Here is a 22,573-nt window from a genome sequence, read left to right as displayed (position 1 = left end):
CAGTTGCTACAGCTGTGTATCTAATGTTAACAAATAAATAGACAACAATGTACTTTTGTATAATCTGTATGTATACAAATCACCATACAGACTTTTATTGAAAAACAATGTTACAGATATGTACAAATGTCAAAATATGGAAAAATAAAGCCATTTTACTCATTAAGATGAACAGAAATCAAACATGTTTGTTGTTAAGTTTGCCCATGCAAAATAAAAACCTGAATTTCCAATGAGTTCTAGCCAGATTGATGCATTCAGTGTGAATAAACTATAAGCTCAATTTAAAGGTTAAATTAAAAGTTATGGGGAAAAAAAAACATTTTCCAAGCAAATAGCTTTTTGTAAGAACAGAAGGCTAACGGGCCTTGAGAGGGTCTATTGCATAAAAAAAAAAAAAAAAAACTATAAATACAGACTGGCAGCGAAGACGATGTCTCTTTTGATCTTTGTTATTCCTGCAAAGACAAAATATAGAAATGAATCACGTTACGACATTGTCTACTACCAATACTCCAGAACCTGATGTGTTTTACGTTTGTTGTCAGAAAAGTAATCCGTTAATTACCAGTGAATTTGTTTTGATAAAAGAAAAAAGCAACCTGCAGGTTGTCCACCTAAGAAAAAAAAATCTTTATAAGATTTCATACTAACAGCTTAGAGCGGGACATGATGAAGTTCGGGTTATAAAATGGAGCAAATACAAAATAGTTGGTCTTGTATGTAAAATATTGAAAACTCCAGCCAGGTTTGAGTTATACTTTGCCACATCTATAATCACAGTATGTTTAAAAAGGATTTTAGTAATGCAAAGACAACAATAACTATTCAAAATAAAACTGAATAAAATAAAATATTCTGGAAGATCAAGTTTTAAATGAATTCCAGTGAGAACAAAAAACACGAGTTCCTCTTATTCATTATTTGTGAAAGTAAACCTATAAAGTTTTTAGTACCTCATTTTCTCATCAGCTATCCCATTTGAACAGTTCAGAACAGTTACATTTGCTATACTTTGTTGTATGAGCTGATAATTGTATTCAAATCATAAAAATATTTTTAAATACTGTATTTTTCGGTCAAAGGATGCACTGGATTCTAAGGCGCAATATTAATGACCTTTTAATATCACATCTTTTTTTTTTATACATAACTGGGTTATAAGGTGCATCACGATCAGCGATAAATTCTAATGCCAGTCGCCATTTTTTTTGTTTGTTAAATCACCTTTATATCACTCAGGGCATCACCATAGCAACACAATCGGCTGGTTCTCGCTTTTGACAGGTGAGTAAAAGAAATGTGCTGTAGCTTGACAACAGTTGTTTAGCATAAAAACTACATCGAAACAACACAATAGTTACTTCAGCATGTTTAGCAAGTTTTGGGGGGAAAAAAAATAGCTACATAATGTTTACTGTGCAGGAGCATGGTATAAGCGGATTAAACAACTGGGATCTACGTATTAAAACTGCATTAACACCGCTGCACGTCGTGGTGTTCCAGACACTGTTGTTGTGCATTAAAAACCATACAGGTAATGCACTGGTCCAAATGGTTTAATGCGCTTATCCCGTGGTCCCACACAGTAAACCAGTAGTCTATGCTCGATACCAGTATGTTGAAGCCGAAGCACAGTAGTAGAAGCGTCACTGCTTCGTGTCGCACAAAGATATTTTGACAGATATTTGTGTGTCGTGTACCTCACAAAATCGGTTTGAGATCAATAAGCACAACTGGAATGAATTAATACATAACACTGTCGATTTTTCAGATTTCAGAAGGATTTTAAACGGTCCGGAAAATACGGTATTTAAGATAATCACCGATTTTTTTAAATCTACAATGATTTGCATCACACAATTTTGAGCCAAGAGCAAAGATTAAAAACAACCATTTAGTTTTCAATCAATCCCTCCATAACTTTGAACTTCATACCTTCTGCAAATTTGTTCTCCAGTTCAGTGTTGCCGATGGCTTTGGCTGCAGAGCACATTTGTCGCAGTAATTCCTCCAGGCGGCGCATGCAGCGGATGATGCTTCCTACACAAAATGGTTGGAAAATAAGGTTAATTTTCAAGCAAAATTGGCACAAATGAATAATTACATAAATTTTCCCTGGTGCCAAAACACATTCAAACTCACTGAGCTCCCCCAACTCTGATTTATTTCCTTGTTATAATCTTCAGGCATTTTTCAGCTAAAATCATCTCGGAGAAAGAGAAACTATGCAAGAACCGACAAAGCTCATAAATTTTTAAAAGATTTTGGATCGTAGTCATATAGGGATGAAATCTAAACTCTAGATGGACTCTAGCAATGGAGGGGAAAAATGTCCATATTCTGGATCGAATGAAAAGGTACAAGTGGAGAATGTGGAAAGTAAAATGATCCCATGTTGTTAAGTCAGTACAAAACTTGCTGTTGGCGATTCACATCTATAACAAACCTTCAAACACATCAGTCATCTTGCAGATCTGAGCAAACGTGGCCCCATTGGCCCAGGCATAGACCACATCCATCAGGTGGGGTTTGAACTGGTTCAGGTAGGTCTCCTCGTCCACCTCCAGTTTGGCATCTGCGGATACTTTGGCAATGCGCTTTGCAGACTCCTGAATGCAACAAGAGAATCAGTGTTCATATTTCCACCACAGTTGAAGCTGCTTATCCCACCTCGTGCTTTGTGATGTCTCACCTGCATTTGTCTGAGTGGTGCAGCCAGCTGTTCAGTTAGTTTCGGCATCTCACTGGCCTGAAGAGTGAATGATGACAGGTGGAAGTTTGTTTTAAAAGAGGAAATCATGTTTGTTTTCACATGTTTTTCTGAACACAAAGAGTGTGTTTCCATTAAACAGCACTGCATGGTAAGCCAATATTACCACAGAGCCAATATTATGGTACACTTTTGGTTTTGGTACTACCTAACCTGAGGTTGCAAGCATGACAAGCATTACTATAACGCAACATTACAACAACGCAGAAGCAGGGGGAAGCCATACTGAGCCATACCATACCATGTTAAAAGCACCATGAATGAGAAGAGGAAGAGCTGCTGTTTGGTTTTCACTCGTTAGATTCTGTTAACTCACAACAGCTTTAACTGTTATTTTTTACACCCACACTGAACTAACTGCAAAAGGCAGTATGTTACTGATAAATATATGTTTCCTGCCAACAGCTTTACTCTGAGCTCTTAACTCACAGCACTTTTATTCCTCAGCCAGATATAAAACAAAAACCACAAGAGGCAAATCATCTGTTTTCATAATATAAATACTTTGCTTTTTCTTTTTTCTTTTTAGAGGAAAAGTTTTAAGCATAGGTAAGAAGCCAGGTTTAAATGTTCTAGTCCAGTCAAGACTTCACTCTCGTAACTTACAGCTGTGCAAGTTTAAAGCTGCAACTAAACCTCAAATCGACAAGTCAGCAGACTAGCTTCACAGTTTGGCTTCCTGTTTAAAAGGTCATTTTTGTGAAGGATAAACTATAAATTATAAAAGCAAAACAAGTTTGACCAAATGAGGCTTCTGACATATGTATGACTGACTGACAAGTGTTTTACCAGTTAAATACAGGACTGGGGAAATCATTGTTAAAACAAAAGCTGAATGTCTGGTGCTCTTTTAAAAAAAAAAAAAAGACCACCAGACAGACTTGAATGCATCGACTTGGAAACACAGATTGGATGGGGTGCTATTAACTCAAAATAAACTAGCAACAGGTGGTCTTAAATGACAGATAACAGCTGTGTACACACACACACCACACACAGCTCTTGTGTTTCAAATGTGACAGCTGCTTGTCGTCGTCTGCTCATGATGGAGCATTTGAGGAAAAGTCAAATGGGAGACGACGGTGGGAGAAAGGAACGAGTTTAGGCAGAGAGCTGTGCAGAAGACTCAGCAGACAGAAAGCCAACAAAAATCTCTGCTTGAACATCTCCTGTTGGACAGATGCACTCAGAACAAGACCTCTGCACTAGACAAACTCACCACCTCAAGTTACTGTTATGTTTCCAAAGGGGAGGGGGTTGAAAAGGGGAAAATGGGATTTGGGCTCAAATGTGTGGGAATGGAAATCAGATGATGTTGGTGTTTGGGAACGTTTAAAAGAACGGTGTGTTTGTGTTCATACATTCTCCTGGAAGACGAAGCAAGACAGCAGGGCAGTGGCTTGCTCAGCTGTCAGGTTGTTGAAGAGACCATTAAACACCATATCGGTCAGCAGGAGCTCATCCGCGCTGAAAAGTTTCATGCAAATAATTAGTATTTTGGCAGAATATGATTGCAACATCCATTGTTCTACTAAAAGAGCAGCTATGACACAAGTAAGGAGAGGTGGGAACAGACAATTATGGCAGAAACATTTCAGAACATCCGATTACATTAAAAACAGTGTTTGTTTGAATTTCCTCATGTCTCTGAAAGCAGGAAGCAAGGGCAGACGTTCAATACAACATGTCCATCATGGATAATTATGTTCCGGTGGAACAAGGTTGAGGAGCTTTTTATTTTGGGGGGCTATTAGTCTTTTATTACTTGGTAGGAAACTGCTTTGTGAGTATATTTCAAATAATTAGTTGAATAAATGGTTCTATTCAATGTAGCTCTATTTGTAAAGGCTCAGTTCACAAAAAAGTGATCTATAAGCCCTTTTCAGACATGATAAAGTCACTGTGATCCAGTTGAAACAAATATTTGTTCAGCTTATAATATTTGTATTTAAATAAGCCACTACACTGATAATTTATTAATAATTAATATATAGAAAAGAAAAAACAGATTGAATCAAATCTGGACTTCAATTTAATTCCCCATCCTGAGCACTCACAGGCTGATGGGCAGCAGCAGTGTTACCTTGTGGTGCTGTTATGGACAGGACAAATCTTGCATAGTCACTTTGTTTGTTTCAAAGCAGATTGTACTTCCCAAACAACTCCAGAAGGTTAACTTTAACTTCTGCCTTTCAACGTGAACACCTGACACTCTGAATTAAAGATGTGGACGGTGCTGCTGTGACAGAAGGATGCAATGTATTTACAACACAACATTACCCACAGCAGTACTGCATGCTGCACAATAATTCTTTTAATTTTTTCCCCATTAATTCCTAAAGACATCTGATGTAAAAAAAAATAAAAAAATAAAAAAAAAAAAGATCTGGAAGTTCTGGACAAAAGCTTCATTGTTACTGCACTGGGAGCAGTGGAAAAACCAGGAAATGGACAATGAAATACCATTAACGGACTGAAAATTGTGGAATACGCAAATCTTGTCAATCACACATACTTTATTTGGTTAAGAGAGAGTTCTGTGTTCTAACCAATAACATCCAGATTCACTCCCTCATCAGTGATCCAAGAAACCAGGCTGTCAGCAGAAGTGAACAAGCTGTCGTTACTGGGATGAAACTGCACTTGTAAACCCTCCTATAAATGTGCAAGGAAACTTTCCCTAAGCGCTTTTTCGGACATCTGCGCTACTAAAGGAGTTGTTATCAGAAACAGGTTCCACTACAATAATTCAAGCTCCTTCTCATTCAAAGTTGTTCTCTTTTAAATGTGTTCATTAAATGAGAATGTTTAGATCACACCTGGAGGGGTGCATTGTGTGCTGTCAGAGGTCATTCAACTGAGACATGAAGTGGTAAGCACAGACAGGCAACATGATCAGGCCCTGACACTTAATATGGAAAAAAGAAAAAAAAGATACATGCTCTCACATTCCCCTACCTGCTGATTTCACAGGCAACTCGCCCTTTCATCTCGATGACATCCGAGGGACTGGCAAAGCCGAGTCTGCGCAGAACCCTCTTGCGACATTTCAGCTCATCCATTTGCAGAACAGTCCGAGCTTTCTTCAGCTCTTGTTTGGCTGATCGAACGTCTGCCGCAATCTAAAACATATAAAACAAAAAACACACGTTGTTTTATATAGTGTAATGTGCAACTTGGTGACACTCCCAGCATTTCTACATAAACGCTGTTATCACTCAAAGCTGTGTGATAACTACCAGCTGCTTCTTGCATGAGCTAATCTCAAACAGTATCTGTCATAGTGATGAAAAGGAATGTGAATGAAAATCGCAACAGATGGTTTGTGTTTATCTTGAACCAGCAATATCAATTACCCACTTCAATTCCTCATCATTACAAAAGACAACATGCCTCCCGGCCAAAAATGTGAAAATACAAAGATTTCAACAGTGAGGTTTATTACTCAGAAAAAGAAACCCAAGATTTCTCTGAACTCATTTCTACATGTGTGCCAGTGAAGAAATAATCACACAAACTGAGAAAACATTCACTTCAAGTGGTCGCAGTAGAAAACGCTTGGGGGGAAAAAAGAAAAAGAAAAAAAAAAAATCAGCTATCGCTGACGGTACATTAGTGTTACTTTTCTTTTAACTTGTAATTTTTAACCAAAGTAAAACAGACTAACGGAGATCTCCAACTGACATCATGAAAGCTAAAGCTGTTAAACCAGTGGCTCACCAAGAGACTGGTGCATCACATGCGATGTACCAGGGAAAATCTAAAAGCAGCAGGAGGGTAGATCTCAAGGACAGGAGTTGGTGACCACTGAGTGAAGCCATACTCACTCCTCACTTGGTATTAGTTTGATACGATTGGAGAGAAAGTGAAGATGTAATGGGCTGGTAATACAATAGATTTATCTTGTTCCAAATACAGTAAGACCAGTAAGACCAGTTTGCACGGCACTGTTTATCATTTCACAAAATTCAAAACCACAGTGAAATGTAAATATTTATGCAAATTGTTAAGCCCAGCTTGGTTTATTTTTGTCTATACTGATAAAACCAATCAAGTGTGTCACTGATCCTTTAACCACCACAGAGTTGCACAGAACAGAACGAAATTAAGCCTAGACGTTTACTTTCAGTGTTTGATAGAGATTATGAATAAAATCATGATCAACATTCTACAAATTTCTGTAGATCAAACTAAATACTGTATATTAAAATATTTTAATGTTGATTTTATTCATATTTCTGTAAAAGGTAAATACTTCAATTAAATTGAGAATGGCAACTATAAATGAAGCTTTTACTATAGTTTTACTTCCTGCTTTGTTTTGATATCATGGTTTTTTGGGATATTATTATTTAGACTCATTCTGTGGGTTGCTTAGTCTGCTGCTTTGGTCCAGACTTGCATTACCATTTTGGTATACATGAAAACTGCGTGTTTCTTTGTGTAGTGTAGTTAAGATGAGTAAATCTGTACGCATCAAAAAGACATCACATTATAGTAGAGATTTTGGACGCCTGTCATGAGGGAAAAAGGTTTACTGTGTGTCAAATCATCATTGATGAGCTTAGAGTAAAGCAGTGTTTGTGTACAGAATCACAAAACTGTTAAAAAGCATGTGTGAAGCAGAGCTGCTGTGTAGATTGTGATTAAAGAGTGTGGGTTCATGTTAGCTATAATGAACACAATGTGAGGAAGACCCATTAAATGTTGTTTACCGACAGTTCTATCAGCGTTTATGTATAAATTGTTATAAACTGTATTTTTAAGTCTATTTTTGTACTGCAGAAGATGCTTTCTGTTGATTTGTAGCAGCTCCAGAAAAGCGGCACTAGTTATTTGTAAGTTAACTGCGACTCTCTGGATTAAAATCCCACACAAACTCCAGAAACATGACAAAATAAAAATGTTCAATTCATCATATGACAATGTCTGCTAACTGACCTATGACTGGGGATGCAGGAATTATTTCCTTGTTTTCTTCCTGCATTTGTCTCAGAGTTTTCAGTACACAAGGACAAGTGAAAGCCAGGCGACAAATAAAAGGTCAGCCATTGTTTCTAATAAAATAAGTGAACCGGTAAACTTAAAACATTTAAGCAGCAGCAATGACCAACTCTCTTCTAGAAAGGCTGGTTTGTTCACCTGACATTTAACAGGACTTCCTGTCATGCAGCTTCACGGTTTCTCACCAGAGCTTTCTTCTCACAGAGAGAATAAACTGATTCCAGGTTGGGGTCGGTGTGCAGGGGGTGGGTGTACATGCGGTGCTCAAAAGCCTCCACTTTCTGAATAACTTTCTTCAATGCAGGGTCTTTGATGCCCATATCATCTATGGGGTCGAGTAAAGGAACACCATCTGGGAAACGCTTCTGCACTTCCTACGTACAATATAAATGGAAGAGAAAAAAATTAGTTTCTGAACATTTATAATGATAGTTTTAATATATTTGTTTCTGGATGGCTTTAGTTTGTACCTGTATGGACTTGAGCATGAGCTGTCTGTTGTCAAAAGGCCTCAAGTCTTTGGGGATGTAAAGACGAACTGAGCTGATGGAAGTGAGTAGATGGAGCATCACTGGAACCACCTGCATGGAACATGATTATAATACCTGCTGTAGCAGTTTAGTGTATTTTTGTATTAATTTCACCAACCTGCATCTCTCCAGTCTGCCCTGCTGCAGCAGGTTTAGCAGCCTCAGTTGCAGAGTTTTTCACACTGTCCTTACTACAATGGAGCAAAACCTCCACCACATATAGTGGCTCAGAGTCTGTGCTGGCCTACATCAGAAAGAACAGATTAGTCACATCTTATCTATACATTTCTTTAAACTTCACCAAAAAAAAAAAAAAAAAAAAAAAAATCAACTTACTTTCACATTAGACTTCTTGCAAAAGTTTACAACAACTCCCCAGCCAAAGTCTGCATCATCCTTATTTACCTGTTTTGTCATCAAAAGACATTATTTTATTTTGCTAATAACAAGCAAAAATCTAAAATTATCACTTGATGAATAAAAACAAACCTTGACAAGTCGCCCAGGCTGCAAGAAGGGGAGGCAGTATTTGGGCTTATGGATGAACTCCTGTATCTCTTTTCCGAGTTTGGCCAGCTGCTGCCTTATCTTAAAGTAGGTAACCACACTATCTTCATTTGGAATGTCGATAGTGTGGTACTGTTCCTCCAGCTTCTTAATTTCTGCAGAAAATTAATAAAAAAATTTGATTAAAACTTCCAAAAATCAACAATCAGTAGGATTTGTCCACCAGTTTCTATCTAATCTAATGAATTCTGGAGCGTGCAGAGGCAACTTGTCGAAAAATGCTTACTCTCCACCACACCAGGTAGTGCCCTGTAGTGTTGGAACTGGTAGAATGACTTCTCCAGCATATACTCTGGGTTTATTTCCTCCACACGCAGCAGGTTGAGCACCATGTTGTAGGTCAGGTGAAATGCACTGTTCAAAGGGTCTGCAGAACCCTGCACAGCACAGAAAAGGACAAAGATATCCACCTTTACTGCAAATAACAATTTTAAATGAAGACATTTAGATCAACCAGTTGGTATTTGGTTAAAATCCGAACCAAAACTATGGAGGTCTAAATAAGTCATTTTCTCCCATTTTAAATACTGTAAAAATGTTATTTTAATCTTCTAAACAACATAAATTACACGTGACAGTTTTGTGGAAAACTCCATGTGAGATGAGTCCCAACGCAGTGACGTGTCAGTGAAAGGCAAACGTTAAAGACTCTCTGGCTTCTCTGCTAAAGCGATGACACGTTTTAACAGAGAACCAAATGCTCTGATGATCTGCAGATGGAACATCTTAAACTTCTCTGTAGGACGGCAGTAAAATAGCTTTAAATGATGGAGTAGTAGGACAATATTTCAACAAAGAGATGGCGGCCACCGAAAAAGCTGTTTGCGATGATAAGAGCACAGCTCTATAGTAGCAAGACTCACAGTACCTTCAGTAGCTGTTTCCCCACAGCTGGACTCATTTTCTCATCCACCATAAAAATAACGATTCCCCTGTCGTCCATTCCTCTCCTCCCAGCACGTCCTGACATCTGGATGTACTCACCTGATGTAATCTAGACAGACAGACAAAAAAAGGACGTAATATTATATCAGGAAAAGTTGTAGGGGAAATTTTTTGCTATAATTGCCATTAAAAGTGTTTTTGTCCAATCAGATGTCTGATTTTTTTCCATGTGAGTAACCAAGGCTGAAAGACAATTTCTGCTAAAATTTTGAATAGCAAATTGCAACACTTTTCCATATCCCACAGATTATTTTGCAATGAGATTATCTGATCTTCATTTCATATATAAAGAGATCTGATTGAGATTTGAAGTGCTGTGTTTGCAGGAATGAAAATGGTGTGTTTCGAAGTGCCTGCGTGGAGCTTTGGCACCATTAAAAGCACCAGATGTTCTCAATGAACCTCTTGGAGGGCAGTTTCTCTCTGCCTCTCATTCTTTTCAAGCCCAAGTGTGTGTACGTGTTTGATGGCAGCTTCACACACGGCCCCCAGCTCTTATAAACAATACGTGGCTGTTTATGTAGTGATGCATGCTGCAGCTCCAAGCCCTTATAAAGCCATCAGAGCAACACGCTGTGTGACAACTGCACACCAAACACAGGCCAGAACTGTTTTAAAGAGACTGCATAGTTTATGGAAAGCTTCGCTTTGAAGTGAAACCAAACTAAAGGTGCAGTTAGCTTTCTTTCTCAACATTTAACTTTTTCAAAGATGGGTGTCTTGTTTACATAAACCACACCAAAAGCCTATTTTCCAGCTTATGCAAAGCCAGATCTCAGCTATGGAACCTGAAGCACAAAAATGTTATTTGCAGAACAATCTTTTGTGAAGGAGCAGAGAGAATTTCCTCCTGACAAGTTAAAATGCAACAATGACCAAAGTGTAGCTGAGGGTGCTCTTACAAAGCGATGATTCTTGCCATCAAACTTGCGTGCACTGGTGAAAAGCACAGTTCGAGCTGGCATGTTGATGCCCATGGCGAATGTCTCTGTGGCAAACAAAGCCTGGAGTGGGAAATGAAGGACATCATCAGAATTAAATCTTCAACAATTCAGTTTCAAAGCTGCCCTGCAGTATATTTCTTCTTTACACTTTTACGCAACAACACATCAGTGTGATTGTGTTCTTTGCCATGTAGATTTCCAGATGTTTTTATGTATAGTAAGATGTTTTTAAATGCCTCATTAACTTTGTGACTCCTGTCATTAACTCATGCAGCTAGTTTTAATCAGAATTCTGAAGTCTGTTTGCGCCTCTATGCGTGGCTACATAAGGTTTGCAATCATAGCTTTCCCCACTGGCAAAGTCACTTCAATTTACAAGTAAAACCTGATATTAGCTGCTAAACAGGGTCAACACTTCTTAACCAAGTGGCGTTGAATGGGTATTTTCTTAAATAAATTGGGGTACCTTTATTAGTCCTTCAGAGAAAAGAATCTCAATGGTCTCTTTCAGGATAGGCAGCAGGCCTCCATGATGGATTCCTATTCCCCTCTTCAGCAGCGGTAACACGTGTTCGACCTGTATAACACCAGAGATTCACTACTGAACTACCAGGTTTGGTACGATTTGAATCCATCAAGTTTTATCAAATGATTTTAGCCATTTAAACCAGAGAAAAAGATTGGAAAAAGCCAGTGCTTGTGATGTAGTAGTCCACCCACCAGCAGCCACAACCTTCAGCATGGCTACTCAATGGAGCCGGATAAAACAACAGGAGCTCACAGCTTGAGCCTTTGTCATTAAACATGCAGCTCTTTTCAACCAGACTGGTTGACTGTATTCTTTTAGCAGAAAAAGGTTAAAGGAAATTGCGAGGCCTTTTTTTGTGCATTTTACAAGGTGTCAACATTAAATTAAAAACAAGGATCGTTTTAAAAATATCGCAGGTTCTGAGGAAGCAGTTTGAGCTGGTATGCACCGGTCCTGGTACCTGAGGGAGTTTCTTGTCCTCATCTGAAAGACAGTCCACCGCATTGCTGAACACTTCTTCCACCAGACGTTTCTCATCATCTGAAACAAAGAAATGTACCATTTTTTTAAAACATAATTTTAATGCCTGCGTCATTGTCTAAATGTGACCACAAAAACATTTTATATGCTCAATCACTGCAAATCTGAGTCATCTCAAAATGTTATTTTAATTTCTATTGACGTGTGGTAATTGTGGGACAATGGAGAAGATTCCTGCAGGAAAACATTAACCACAAACAGACTGAGCAAGTCTCTGTTGACTAAAGATTTCATTAGCTTTGCTGCAGTATTTTAAAAAGACTGACTGTAACGTGTGTCATTCTGTAAGAAATATGCTCAAATGTCAATACTTTCCAACTGATGGCCGTCTTTTCACCCACTAATTGAAGCTCCAAGCTGTCACGATTTATTCTAAACATTTTATTACAATGAATGACAAATGCATTTACTGGTCATTCCACAACAACAGGATCTTGTTACATGGAACATACTGCTGGTCAACCGTCTTCACTATCTTTGGGGAAATGTCTTATTTATTCATGAATTTATTCTGAGAAATGTTCCTTCTTCTGTAGTTTGTATTAATCAGACCTTGAAATTTCACAAAATTAGACTTCTCAGTTTTTATGGTTTTTGGAAATTCAGTTGATTCAGTATTAAAGTAAGACCACATTTATAGTGTTAGGTTAAATAAATCAATAGATTTATAAATAAAATAAACCTCGGATAGATAAATCGGTGGCTTCAAATAAGTAATCATATTAACAATCACAACTAATAATATATCAAAATAATAACTAATCATAGAAGATCCACAGAATAAGGTAAGGAAGATGCTTAAACTGGTTCAGTCTACAAGCATCCATCATCAAAAGATGTATGTTCTCAGCCCATTTTGACCAGTTATAACACACTACAGATCAAAAGGTGTCGAGCTACACATTACTTCTTTTATATTGTCTGGAAAATTACATTTTTAGCCAATTTTTCTGTTGTATGCGAGCCCAGAGTTGATTCATCCCTTGAAGTAGCTTCTCATTTTTTTCTGGTCAATGGATTCATATGCATCGTTTGCATTAAGTGGCAAACAAACAGAAATATGACATTCCTTTTTTTTTTTTTTTTTGTCTGTGGGTCTGTTAAAGAACCCTTTAAAAAAAATTCTCGGATCCAAACGGTGATCAACACCAAAATTTAATCAGTTCTTCTTTTTCATATTTCTAACAACTCCTATAAGATTTCATGAAAATCCATCCATAACTTTTTGAGTTATCTTGAACACATACAAACAAATAAACACCAGTAAAAACATAACCTCCTTGGCGGAGGTAAAAAAACAAAACAAAACAAAACCGGTCAGGACTAGAAATAATTAAGAAGGAGCAATTATCCAGAGACGTTATCTACTTACAACAAAATATAAAGAACTGAGGGTTTGCTCAAAACTTCAGCTCCAACTGGGACTGAACATAAACCTTAATTACAAAAGCACATAATTTATTTACTTTATGTATATTTATCAATGGGGTTTTTTTTCCCCAAACAAACAGTTTTCTGCCACACAGACATTTGTTTAGACATTTGTGACAAACCTGAAGAAAAATGTTTCTGATTTAAGGCTTTAATGACAGGGATGTGGTTTGTATAGCTATAGTATTTTTCTAACCCAAAAATGGGTTATTTTGGGTTAATCATCATCTTACTAATATGTCCATTAATCAAAACATGCTGTAAAAATAGGGGAAAAAATGGCTAAGAAGAGGTGCTAAATAAGCCAGGATGTATGCATTGGAATAAAGCAGATATTGTCAAGAAGTGGCTTGGAGTTTCATGAAGCACCAACATGCAGGAACTCAGAGCCATTCTTACTTCTGTTAAAGCTTATATATAAACACATATTGACAGCCATGAGACTTTCAAAGACTGAATTTTTTAAAACTTGGATGAAAACACTGGATCTAGAGACTGCATCTAGCTGATGCACCGCCAGTAAGAGCAGAAACATCTGCACTGCGCCTGTACTACCCCCCCCAAAAAAGCTTCATCACAACATCACAGAAAAGATTTATGTCCAGATCTGTCAGTATTTACATAAACCAGCCAAAACTTCAATCATTTGTAAGATGTGGTCATTTGATTTGGGTTTCAGCACCAGTTGATCCCCTGACTCCAACACAGCTCTCCATCTCTACCAGTGCTGCACAAATAGTACATTACACAGCATACTGCAGACTTCAGTATTTTAAGCCCATTACATAAATATAGACAGGAAGAAATGAAAGTTAAAAGTAAAAAAATTAAGAATAGGTAGGGGATGTAGAGCAGCTGTTTGGGGGGAAATGAAACTAGAGGAGCGATGTGGCTCTGACTCTTCATCATAAGCCACCTACACACAACTGCGCAGACACAAACAGAGCACATATACAATAGTCACTCCATGCAACTTTACAGCTCTTTGTTTGAGAGAACTAGTTCAAATATGCTTGTTACAGAAACTAAGTAATTAATGGGTATCATTTGAGGTCATTATGTTGGTGAGATTTATTCCAGTGATGAAATCTCAAATACTCTGAAATGTCATGTTCATTTGACAGCATCTGCAAACAAATTTCTGCACATATTCTATTCAACTATGTTTAGTATAGTTTAATGATTTCACTGCTGTTGCTGAGGCTACCTGTTTGTTTTCTAGGCAAGTAAACCTTCTCAAGAACGAGCGTACTCTGAGGAATGAGAATCAACTTTAGCAAACTTTTTTTCTCTTTCACAGAATAAATGTCTTCAGGACTGGAGGAGCTAAGCATGGAGACAAACCACATTTATAATAATGTCACAATCCAGGAAAAACAAATCAAGAGGGAAACAAATGTTGCCCAACAAGAATTCAAATGCATGTTTGACTCCACTGGAAAAAGCCTGAAGAAAGTGGATGTGAGCCAAGATCCCTTTGCAGCTGAATTATCTCAAAACAGGACTGGTCTTCGTGAAGCAACTCCTCTGCCTATCCGTTGAGACAAACAGCCATATTCCTGACGCTCTTCCTGTGGGGAGGGTTCAATCAGCTCTGCCTGCCAACAATTTACCATTCTGATGAGCCGTCTCCATTGCCTAAATACAAGTCCTCTCCCAGTTTTCTCAACAGTTGTTATCAGTTTTAAAACAATCAAGTGATCACAAGTAGGGGTGTTGCATCTTAGGTACCTTACAATTCGATTATGAATCAGGGTGCTACGATTACATTATTAAACGATTATCAGGATTTTCGTTTTTTCTTCCAAATTAATTTTTTCCCCCTTGTTGATAGGTTTACTCAATTATTATTCTGTGTTTATGTAAACTCATGTTCATTCAATTATAAATAGGATGATTTCTTCTGTGAAGGGAATTTGTATTCTGATTTGCCGATTGGATGGCTGCTGGTCCAGGTGTGTATGACCGTAGGTTTCTGAAGAGCTGAATTAAAGCTCGCTGGGCAGTTCCTACCCATCGCCATCTTGGCAGTGTCAAGTGTGTCGTCTCGCCCGAAAAATACAAAAATGGGCAAAGAGGTGGAGCTGAGAGGGTGGCTGTGAGCGAGTTGTGGATGACTTATATCGAGCGATTTTCAACCTGTCTGTAGCTAAAAGCTTATTGAACAAACCTGGCGCTAACAGGAGCTTACCAGCTAACGGATGTAAATGGGTTAAAGCTTAGTCACGCTGTTATTCTACATTCCTCCTTCATAAAGCATGCCATCAGGTACCTGTCAATCAAAAGGGCACAGCCCAAAATATGCAGAATTTCGAGATTAAATTACTTCTAAACGGAGAAGTTCGAAAAAAATTCACTCCCCCCACAGCTGCCATGAAGGTAAACCTGACCTGTTAAACCTGAAATGTTTTTTTTTCCAGGCTGTGAACATGTTTATTTCTGCCGTGAAGTTGGCCTTTTTAAAATGAGAGTCTATAGGGATTTGATCTGTTTTGGAGCCCCTAGTGGATGAGGGGGGAACAGCAATTTTTGGCATTTCCACATAGGCTTCACTTTTAACCGTTGGAGGTTGCCGCTTGGTGTGACCAGACTAATGTGATGTGGGCGTTTTCAATAAAAAGACACTCAAAGCTGAATCTTTATGTGAGCTGAGTCAAGAAATCAGTTGTTGTCTCCATGCATTTCTAGATGATATCAGTGACTGTGCTTTAAACATAAGCCCTAAATGTATGCAGAACCACTGCGTAATTTCAACCTGTGGACATCCTTCAATCCGTAACTTCTTTGTGACTAGAAATAATAAAATAATTCAACAATTATAAAACATATTTTTCATACTGTATTTAGGGTTTTCCATGGAATCTAAAGGGAAAATGTCTCTGCAACCTTTTTGTCTCGGAGGCACATGTGATTTTTAGCATCCTGCCACACTTTATAACTGCATTTTTGCCATTTAATTATGAAAACTTATTGTCTTTGAACATTTTCTAACTTATTTAATCTACATGTGTTGTATCACAATGCATTGATTATATAGTGAGGTATTTGTTTAGTGGATGTGTAGAGCCCTGTGCTAATGAAATCACAATGCATGTGTTCAAGTTTAGTCCAGTTTATAAGAGAGAGCTTGTTATACAAGCAGGTGGAACAGTACAATAGGATGGATTGGATGTTGGTAAAATGACAGAAGGATATGTGGAGAGACAAAGAGTTCTGGATAAGGCTGCAACAATTCGTTGAAAAAGTCAACAATGAAAATCCATCGATGCATCGCGTTTTCAACACTTGTGACGGCTTTGCTAATGAAATGCTGCACCAGGCAACTTAATGTCAATTACCAACCACGGCTTTTCAGACAGTATAAGAACTCTAAGCACCAAGCAAATGGCACAAAGCACCACAGGAAGTGCTGGGGGGGCAGTATTGTCATTTTGTGCAGCATCTTTGTTTAAACAACAAATAAACTGACGGCGGCACAACCTATTTCCAAAGTTTGGGGATATTTCACGCTAAACAAAGTGTCAAACAGGTGAAATGTGTAGTCTGCCACGCAGAGTTGGCATACCACAGCAGCATGACAGTCATGCATTATTATCTGAAACGAAAGCACCCTGGAGTCATGGTTTCCAGCATTCCAGATGGCAAAGTCATCTTTACTGATTAGTGATGTGCCGTTGTTACCTCTGCCAAAGAGGTTATGTTTTTACAGGCGTTTATCTGTTTGTTTGTGTTCCAGATAACTCAAAAAGTTATGGATGGATTTTCATGAAATTTTCAGGGGTTGTTGGAAATGTGAAAAGGAAGAAGTGATTTAATTTTGGTGGTGATCCAGATCACCGTTTGTATTCAGGAATGTTTTAAAGGATTCTTTATTTTACAAAACAGGCTTTTCCAAGATGTAAAAAATTGTTTCAATGCAATTCTACAAAAATTAAGATGGTAAAATATTTTATTTATTTAGTTTTTCTTTTGTGGCAAATTCTGTACAGCTTGGATATGACACTGTAGCTAAGTTTGAATGTTTCAAAATAAATTAGTAGTAAGCTGTTAAGCTTAAATTTAATATTCAGCTGGTTCAAGAGCCATTCTTAACTTACTAAAGGACATTATGTTGTGACTGACTGGGAATCAGGGAGACATCCATATGATGCACATAAAGAGAGTGGGCTAAAACATACTGGATCCTGGAAAAAGCTGCATCAACTGGTAGCACAGATGGTGGGTGGGACTGACATAATCATGACTAATCGAAAAATTTTTTTACAGATTAGTCGACTATTAAAATAATGGTTAGTTGCAGCCCTAGTTCTGGATCTGTGTATTGTGTTGATCACAGGTGAGTTAATTATCCACAATATATTTGGAGGTATTTTAAACTGTCAACTGTTGTTTGGAGCCTAATTAAAAAACAGCACATAAATAAAGAAGTGGTGATTAAAGTTAAACTGTAAGCAGCAGCACCACAAATGTACATACCACCATTAAAGTCCAGCTTTGCCACCTGCAGAGCATAGGCCTCACACTCCTTCTTACTGAAGCTGAAAATGATGACTGGCTGGAAGTTTCTCTCCATGATCATTTTCACTATCTTGAAAACACTGGATGGACCTTAAAGGAGAATACAAACAGGCTTTATGAGTTTAATTAATTGTCCTTATAGATCTTTATTAACTTTATACACATACCTTTGGTGCCTCCTTTTCGACCTCTTGGGTCCCACTTGCCACCTCCACTGCTGCCTCCAGAATCCCCTGCATCTCTCAGAACCTGCATGGCCGTGTTGAAATTGTCCTCTCTGAAGTCCCCCTGAGAACGAACACAAAAAACAATTAAATTTATCCAATAATAACAAGATGACAATAAAAAGTTGGTGTGTGTCAAATACTAATAAGCTAACAGAGAGATGTGTATGTTTGTCTGACTCCATTAGATGTATCTAAATTATGAGGGTAAAAAATTGTTGAATGAGACCATAAAAGTCAGGCGACAGATTTATGAGTTTAACTTTGATCCCATGTTATTAATCAGTTCTGACAAACTGGTAAGTGTAGCTTATGAGTACTTACATTCTCATCAACCACGAGGTGGAGTCCATCGCCCCCTGCTGGAAAGATATAGTGCTGCAGTGGAGTGGGGCGGTAGTCTGTGTACACCACATGGCATGGCTGCAGGAATATTAAACCAGCACATTTCAGCAAATCATGCAAATACAATGTAAAAAGCTGGATAACTGATGCCTTTTGACAAAAGGACAGAAAAAGTAACTAATCTCACCTGTTTATGTAAGTGGCAGATCCACTCAGCAAACTGTTTAGCATTTGGTATGGTAGCAGACAGGAACACATAATGCACATTGTCAGGAAGAAGAATGATGGTCTCCTCCCAAACCACACCACGCTCTAAAACACACACAAACCAGCGGCTCTTGTTATCAAAAGCAGGTCAAATACAACAACATTTTTCATATCTTATGCCTTGTGGTTTAGCTTTGGACATATGAATGTTCAACCCCAGTTTTAAACAAACTTCTTCCACATGATTTATGTAGAAATTTTACAATAAAGAATATTTCCAAAGGAAAACTATAAAACGTAAAATAACGCATTCAGCAATGACTTATAAAGTATAAGTAGTCTATTTAGATGCATCAGAATCATTTAATATCTAGAAAAAACTAACAGTACATCATTGGAACGGAAATAAAATAGAGAAAACACACAATGTTGGATGCTTAGACGTAACTGATGAAGGAAAAAATCCTAATTTTCTGTTGAAGTAGCTGTGCCTGCTAACAATCTTTTTATTACTCCCATGGCGTGGCCTGTACCACACTGAAATTATGTATGACCTTAAACAACATACTTCTTATTCATGTTCTTTTTAAAGTCAACAGACTCAACAAAAAGTAATAATTTTTCCTCAAACATATTAAAAATATCAGTGTATCAATGTCTTGAAATACTCATCAAAAACATAAAATAGATCAGCTAACTATACTTATTTAGTTATCATGTGACCTTTCAATATTACAGGCTGAAGCCTTTATTTCCAACTGAGCCCTTTTCAAAGCTGCAAACAATATTAACAGTAATTTAAAACTTAATCACAAACATCATTTTGTTTTTTTCAGGCAACACCACATTATACCGCTCAGCTTCAGTTTGAATCATGCAGCCTCCTTTTCAAAACAAGGACATTCCAGACCACAACATACACAATCTTCAGACTGTGGATAAATAGGGAAGCACTGAGTACAACCAAACTTCAAAACTTCCTTTTTTCTCTTTACATACCTGCATCTCTCATGTAATGAATCTCATCAAAGATGACCCATGCTACTTCCCTCATGATCTCTGAACCCCGGTACAGCATGCTCCGGAGAATCTGTTGGAAACACGTTTATCATGTTAGACCAGTTGCCATACTTCCCAAAGATCACCTTGAAGTAAATGTGTAAAATCTGAGATGTTTAGGCCTCCACAAAGCAAAACTTCTTCCCACCTCTGTTGTCATGACGAGACAGGAGGCAGTGGGATTGATGGTGACATCACCAGTCATCAGTCCCACATCTTGGAACTCTTCATACATTTCTCTGTACTTCTGATTGGAGAGGGCTTTGATAGGGCTGGTGAATATGACTCGCTGCTTGTCTCTGAGAGCCAGTGCAATGGCATATCTATAGGAGCAAATGATTTCAGTTGTGTTATTATTACAGTTTATAAATTAAACAAATAAAAAACAGAAAACAAAATATTAGTTGGACTAAATAACTATTGTAATTGCACTCAGTCTGCATTTTTTTTTTTTAAGGGGAGAATGAAAAGTGTATTTACAATTCAACACTGGAGCTTAATCTGAAAAACAAATCCTTAATAATCACATTACAATGAAAGAAAAAGAAGAAAACCGACCTACTTTACATTTGATTAATTCTGAAACCCACCAAATTTCATAGGTTTAAGTGACAACACAAATAAACGACACCACAGCCTACGATTGGGCAATTAATAAAAAAATCAATCAGAACAGACATTCAGGACCACTATTTGATGCAATCTTGCTCATGTCAATTACATAAATAAATTCAGATACTGAACTGAGGTCATATTGCCCAGGCCTGCCACAGCGTCTAATGTGGATCAAAAAGGATATTACATGTACCTGAGTTACTAAATGCTATGTTCCATCATTTGTACAGGGATAGAGTGCTGCTTAGTTAAAATGTAGCAAAAACATCTTTATGAACTAAATAAGCTGTCACAATAATAAACGTTATTCCTTTAACCGTGTTGTTTTTACTGTGGATACTCACTCTGCACAAACAGTCTTGCCAGCAGAGGTGTGGGCAGAGACAAGCACAGACTGGTTGTTGTCGATACATAAGATGGCCTCACGCTGGAAAGGATCGAGTAAAAAAGGATACTCCTACAAAACAAGTCAGATGTATTGAAACAGAGAAGAAAGAAACATGCTATATTTATCTTGTATGCACTCAATGGTGCAAATCAATGCAATGCAATTTAAATAATATTCCTATAAAAATACACTATTACAGATATATTTAGATGCCCATATGAAAATAGAGAAACTGTGCAAAGAATTATCTTATTTGATACCATCATTTAAACTAAAAGCCACCCTTCAGAATAAAGATTTGGTTCCAGAGGAAAAAACAATGTCAAAAAAATTAACAAATGTAGGAGTTTCAAAATAGATTTCAAAGTAAAAAGAAACTAATTTTATAAATAAGAGGGCTCAAATTATCTGTCATACCTTTGCTGCTTTCCCCACTCTTGGTTTTAGGGGTTTATATTCTTCATCTGCAGGCAGTGCAACCTGTTGAAGTAAGTTTCAATTTTTAGCAATATAATCAGACCGGTAACAAAATTAAAAACCAATAAACAAAAACGGTCACAGAGAACTTCCAATCTATTAAACTGACCTCATGTGAGCATCCTTCCACAGTTTCCACTTGCTCTACCTTTACCTGAGGCATAAATTCTGCAAGACTAACACATGGAAAGGAAAATGCAAATTGATAAAACAATTAGATCGAGATTAACATTCAACAGGCAAAACAATACTGACTTACTAGATTTAGTATGTACAGTGGTTCTCCATTTCCTTCAGTAAATAAAGTTATCACAGCAACAATAAAAGTCTGCTTATAGGACATTGGTGAACAATTTTATTCAACTTAAGTTAGATATTCAAATGATTATTCAATAACAGAAAAGTGGAATTTATTGGCAAGTATTATGTTGATTAGAAAATTACCAGTGCATAAAATGCAAGAAATATTTCTAAAGACTATTATATAGACTTATGTGCTATAACTTTGGGAACTTTTAACATAGCATTTTCTGTTTTCTTTAATTTGATAAAGCTACAGTTTGATCATAATGATTAATTACTTAGAAAACCCAAAAATGGGTTTTATTTATTTTATTATTATTTACTTATATTTTTACAGACTTGAATTCCTCGATGGGGGAAAAAAAGCCAAACAAACATGTTGCTTATATTGTGCAGCTGTTTATCATATCAACATCTGCACAGCAATCCCTTGAAGGGTAGAGATTTTTGTCATCAATAAAAAATAAATAAAGACCTTACTTTAAGTCATTGGAAGAAACAGTTTCATGTCGGGCTTTCTTCCCGATCACCACCTCCTCCCCACCATCAGTGTCTGCCTCTCTCTTGATCCGAGCAGAAGGACCTGAATCCTTGTCAGCGCTGGTTTTACCTGCAGCTTTCCTGGAGATAACAGGCATGTCGTTGGTTGAGGCATTTCCATGTAACTACATTTTACAGAGACTAGTACCTTCCTCAAATCCATTGGGAATGGGGTAGCATTATCACAACAAAAACAGGCTTAAATTAGTCTGTTTTCTTTGCGCTTTAACACTTTGAACCTATGCTTTGAACTGTGCCTGCTAGCTTATTAGCTGGTATCGTGATTCTTACTTCCTCGAGCACGCATGATGCTACATACACTCTTTCTGTACAAGAAAACGTATTAATTTCGCATACAATACCTTGTTTCGGTATATGAACTTACGTTGTTTCCGTGGCCACCGCAGTGGGTCCTTTTTTGCTATTAGAACTTTGTTGTTCATCGTCAAACACGCTGAAGAGCCCGTCTCCAAAGGGATCTGCCATGTTTGTAAGGAGAAAATTTCCCACAATACACCGCGAGATAGCGTATTCAGGAAATGACGAAATTTTCTAACCAATCATAATGAGGCTCAAGTGATTAACACGGTTCCTGTTAGTGGATATAAAAGAGCATGCACATCATGTTTTGTGT

General features: G+C 37.5%; 1 protein-coding gene across 1 annotated transcript; it reads right to left on the bottom strand.

Annotated features, from left to right (window-relative positions):
* Positions 1-324: 324 nt before the first annotated feature.
* mtrex (Mtr4 exosome RNA helicase) lies at positions 325-22,425 on the bottom strand (the record flags this gene model as incomplete). The annotated part of the gene is made up of 27 exons (XM_079256761.1): positions 325-458; positions 1,939-2,043; positions 2,450-2,612; positions 2,696-2,752; positions 4,135-4,240; positions 5,732-5,895; positions 7,963-8,151; positions 8,248-8,358; positions 8,426-8,551; positions 8,644-8,712; positions 8,797-8,969; positions 9,101-9,251; positions 9,743-9,868; positions 10,722-10,823; positions 11,230-11,340; positions 11,753-11,832; positions 17,740-17,871; positions 17,949-18,069; positions 18,330-18,428; positions 18,538-18,662; positions 19,557-19,647; positions 19,765-19,939; positions 20,576-20,688; positions 21,037-21,099; positions 21,206-21,272; positions 21,880-22,020; positions 22,325-22,425. The coding sequence occupies 27 exons, from the start codon at positions 22,423-22,425 to the stop codon at positions 406-408; spliced, it is 3,114 nt and encodes a 1,037-aa protein (XP_079112887.1). The 3' UTR covers positions 325-405.
* Positions 22,426-22,573: the final 148 nt, after the last annotated feature.

Source organism: Telmatherina bonti, assembly GCF_933228915.1.
Source record: "Telmatherina bonti genome assembly, chromosome: 17".
In the NCBI taxonomy this organism is placed as follows: domain Eukaryota; kingdom Metazoa; phylum Chordata; class Actinopteri; order Atheriniformes; family Telmatherinidae; genus Telmatherina; species Telmatherina bonti.
This window is presented reverse-complemented; position numbering and strand designations above follow the sequence as displayed.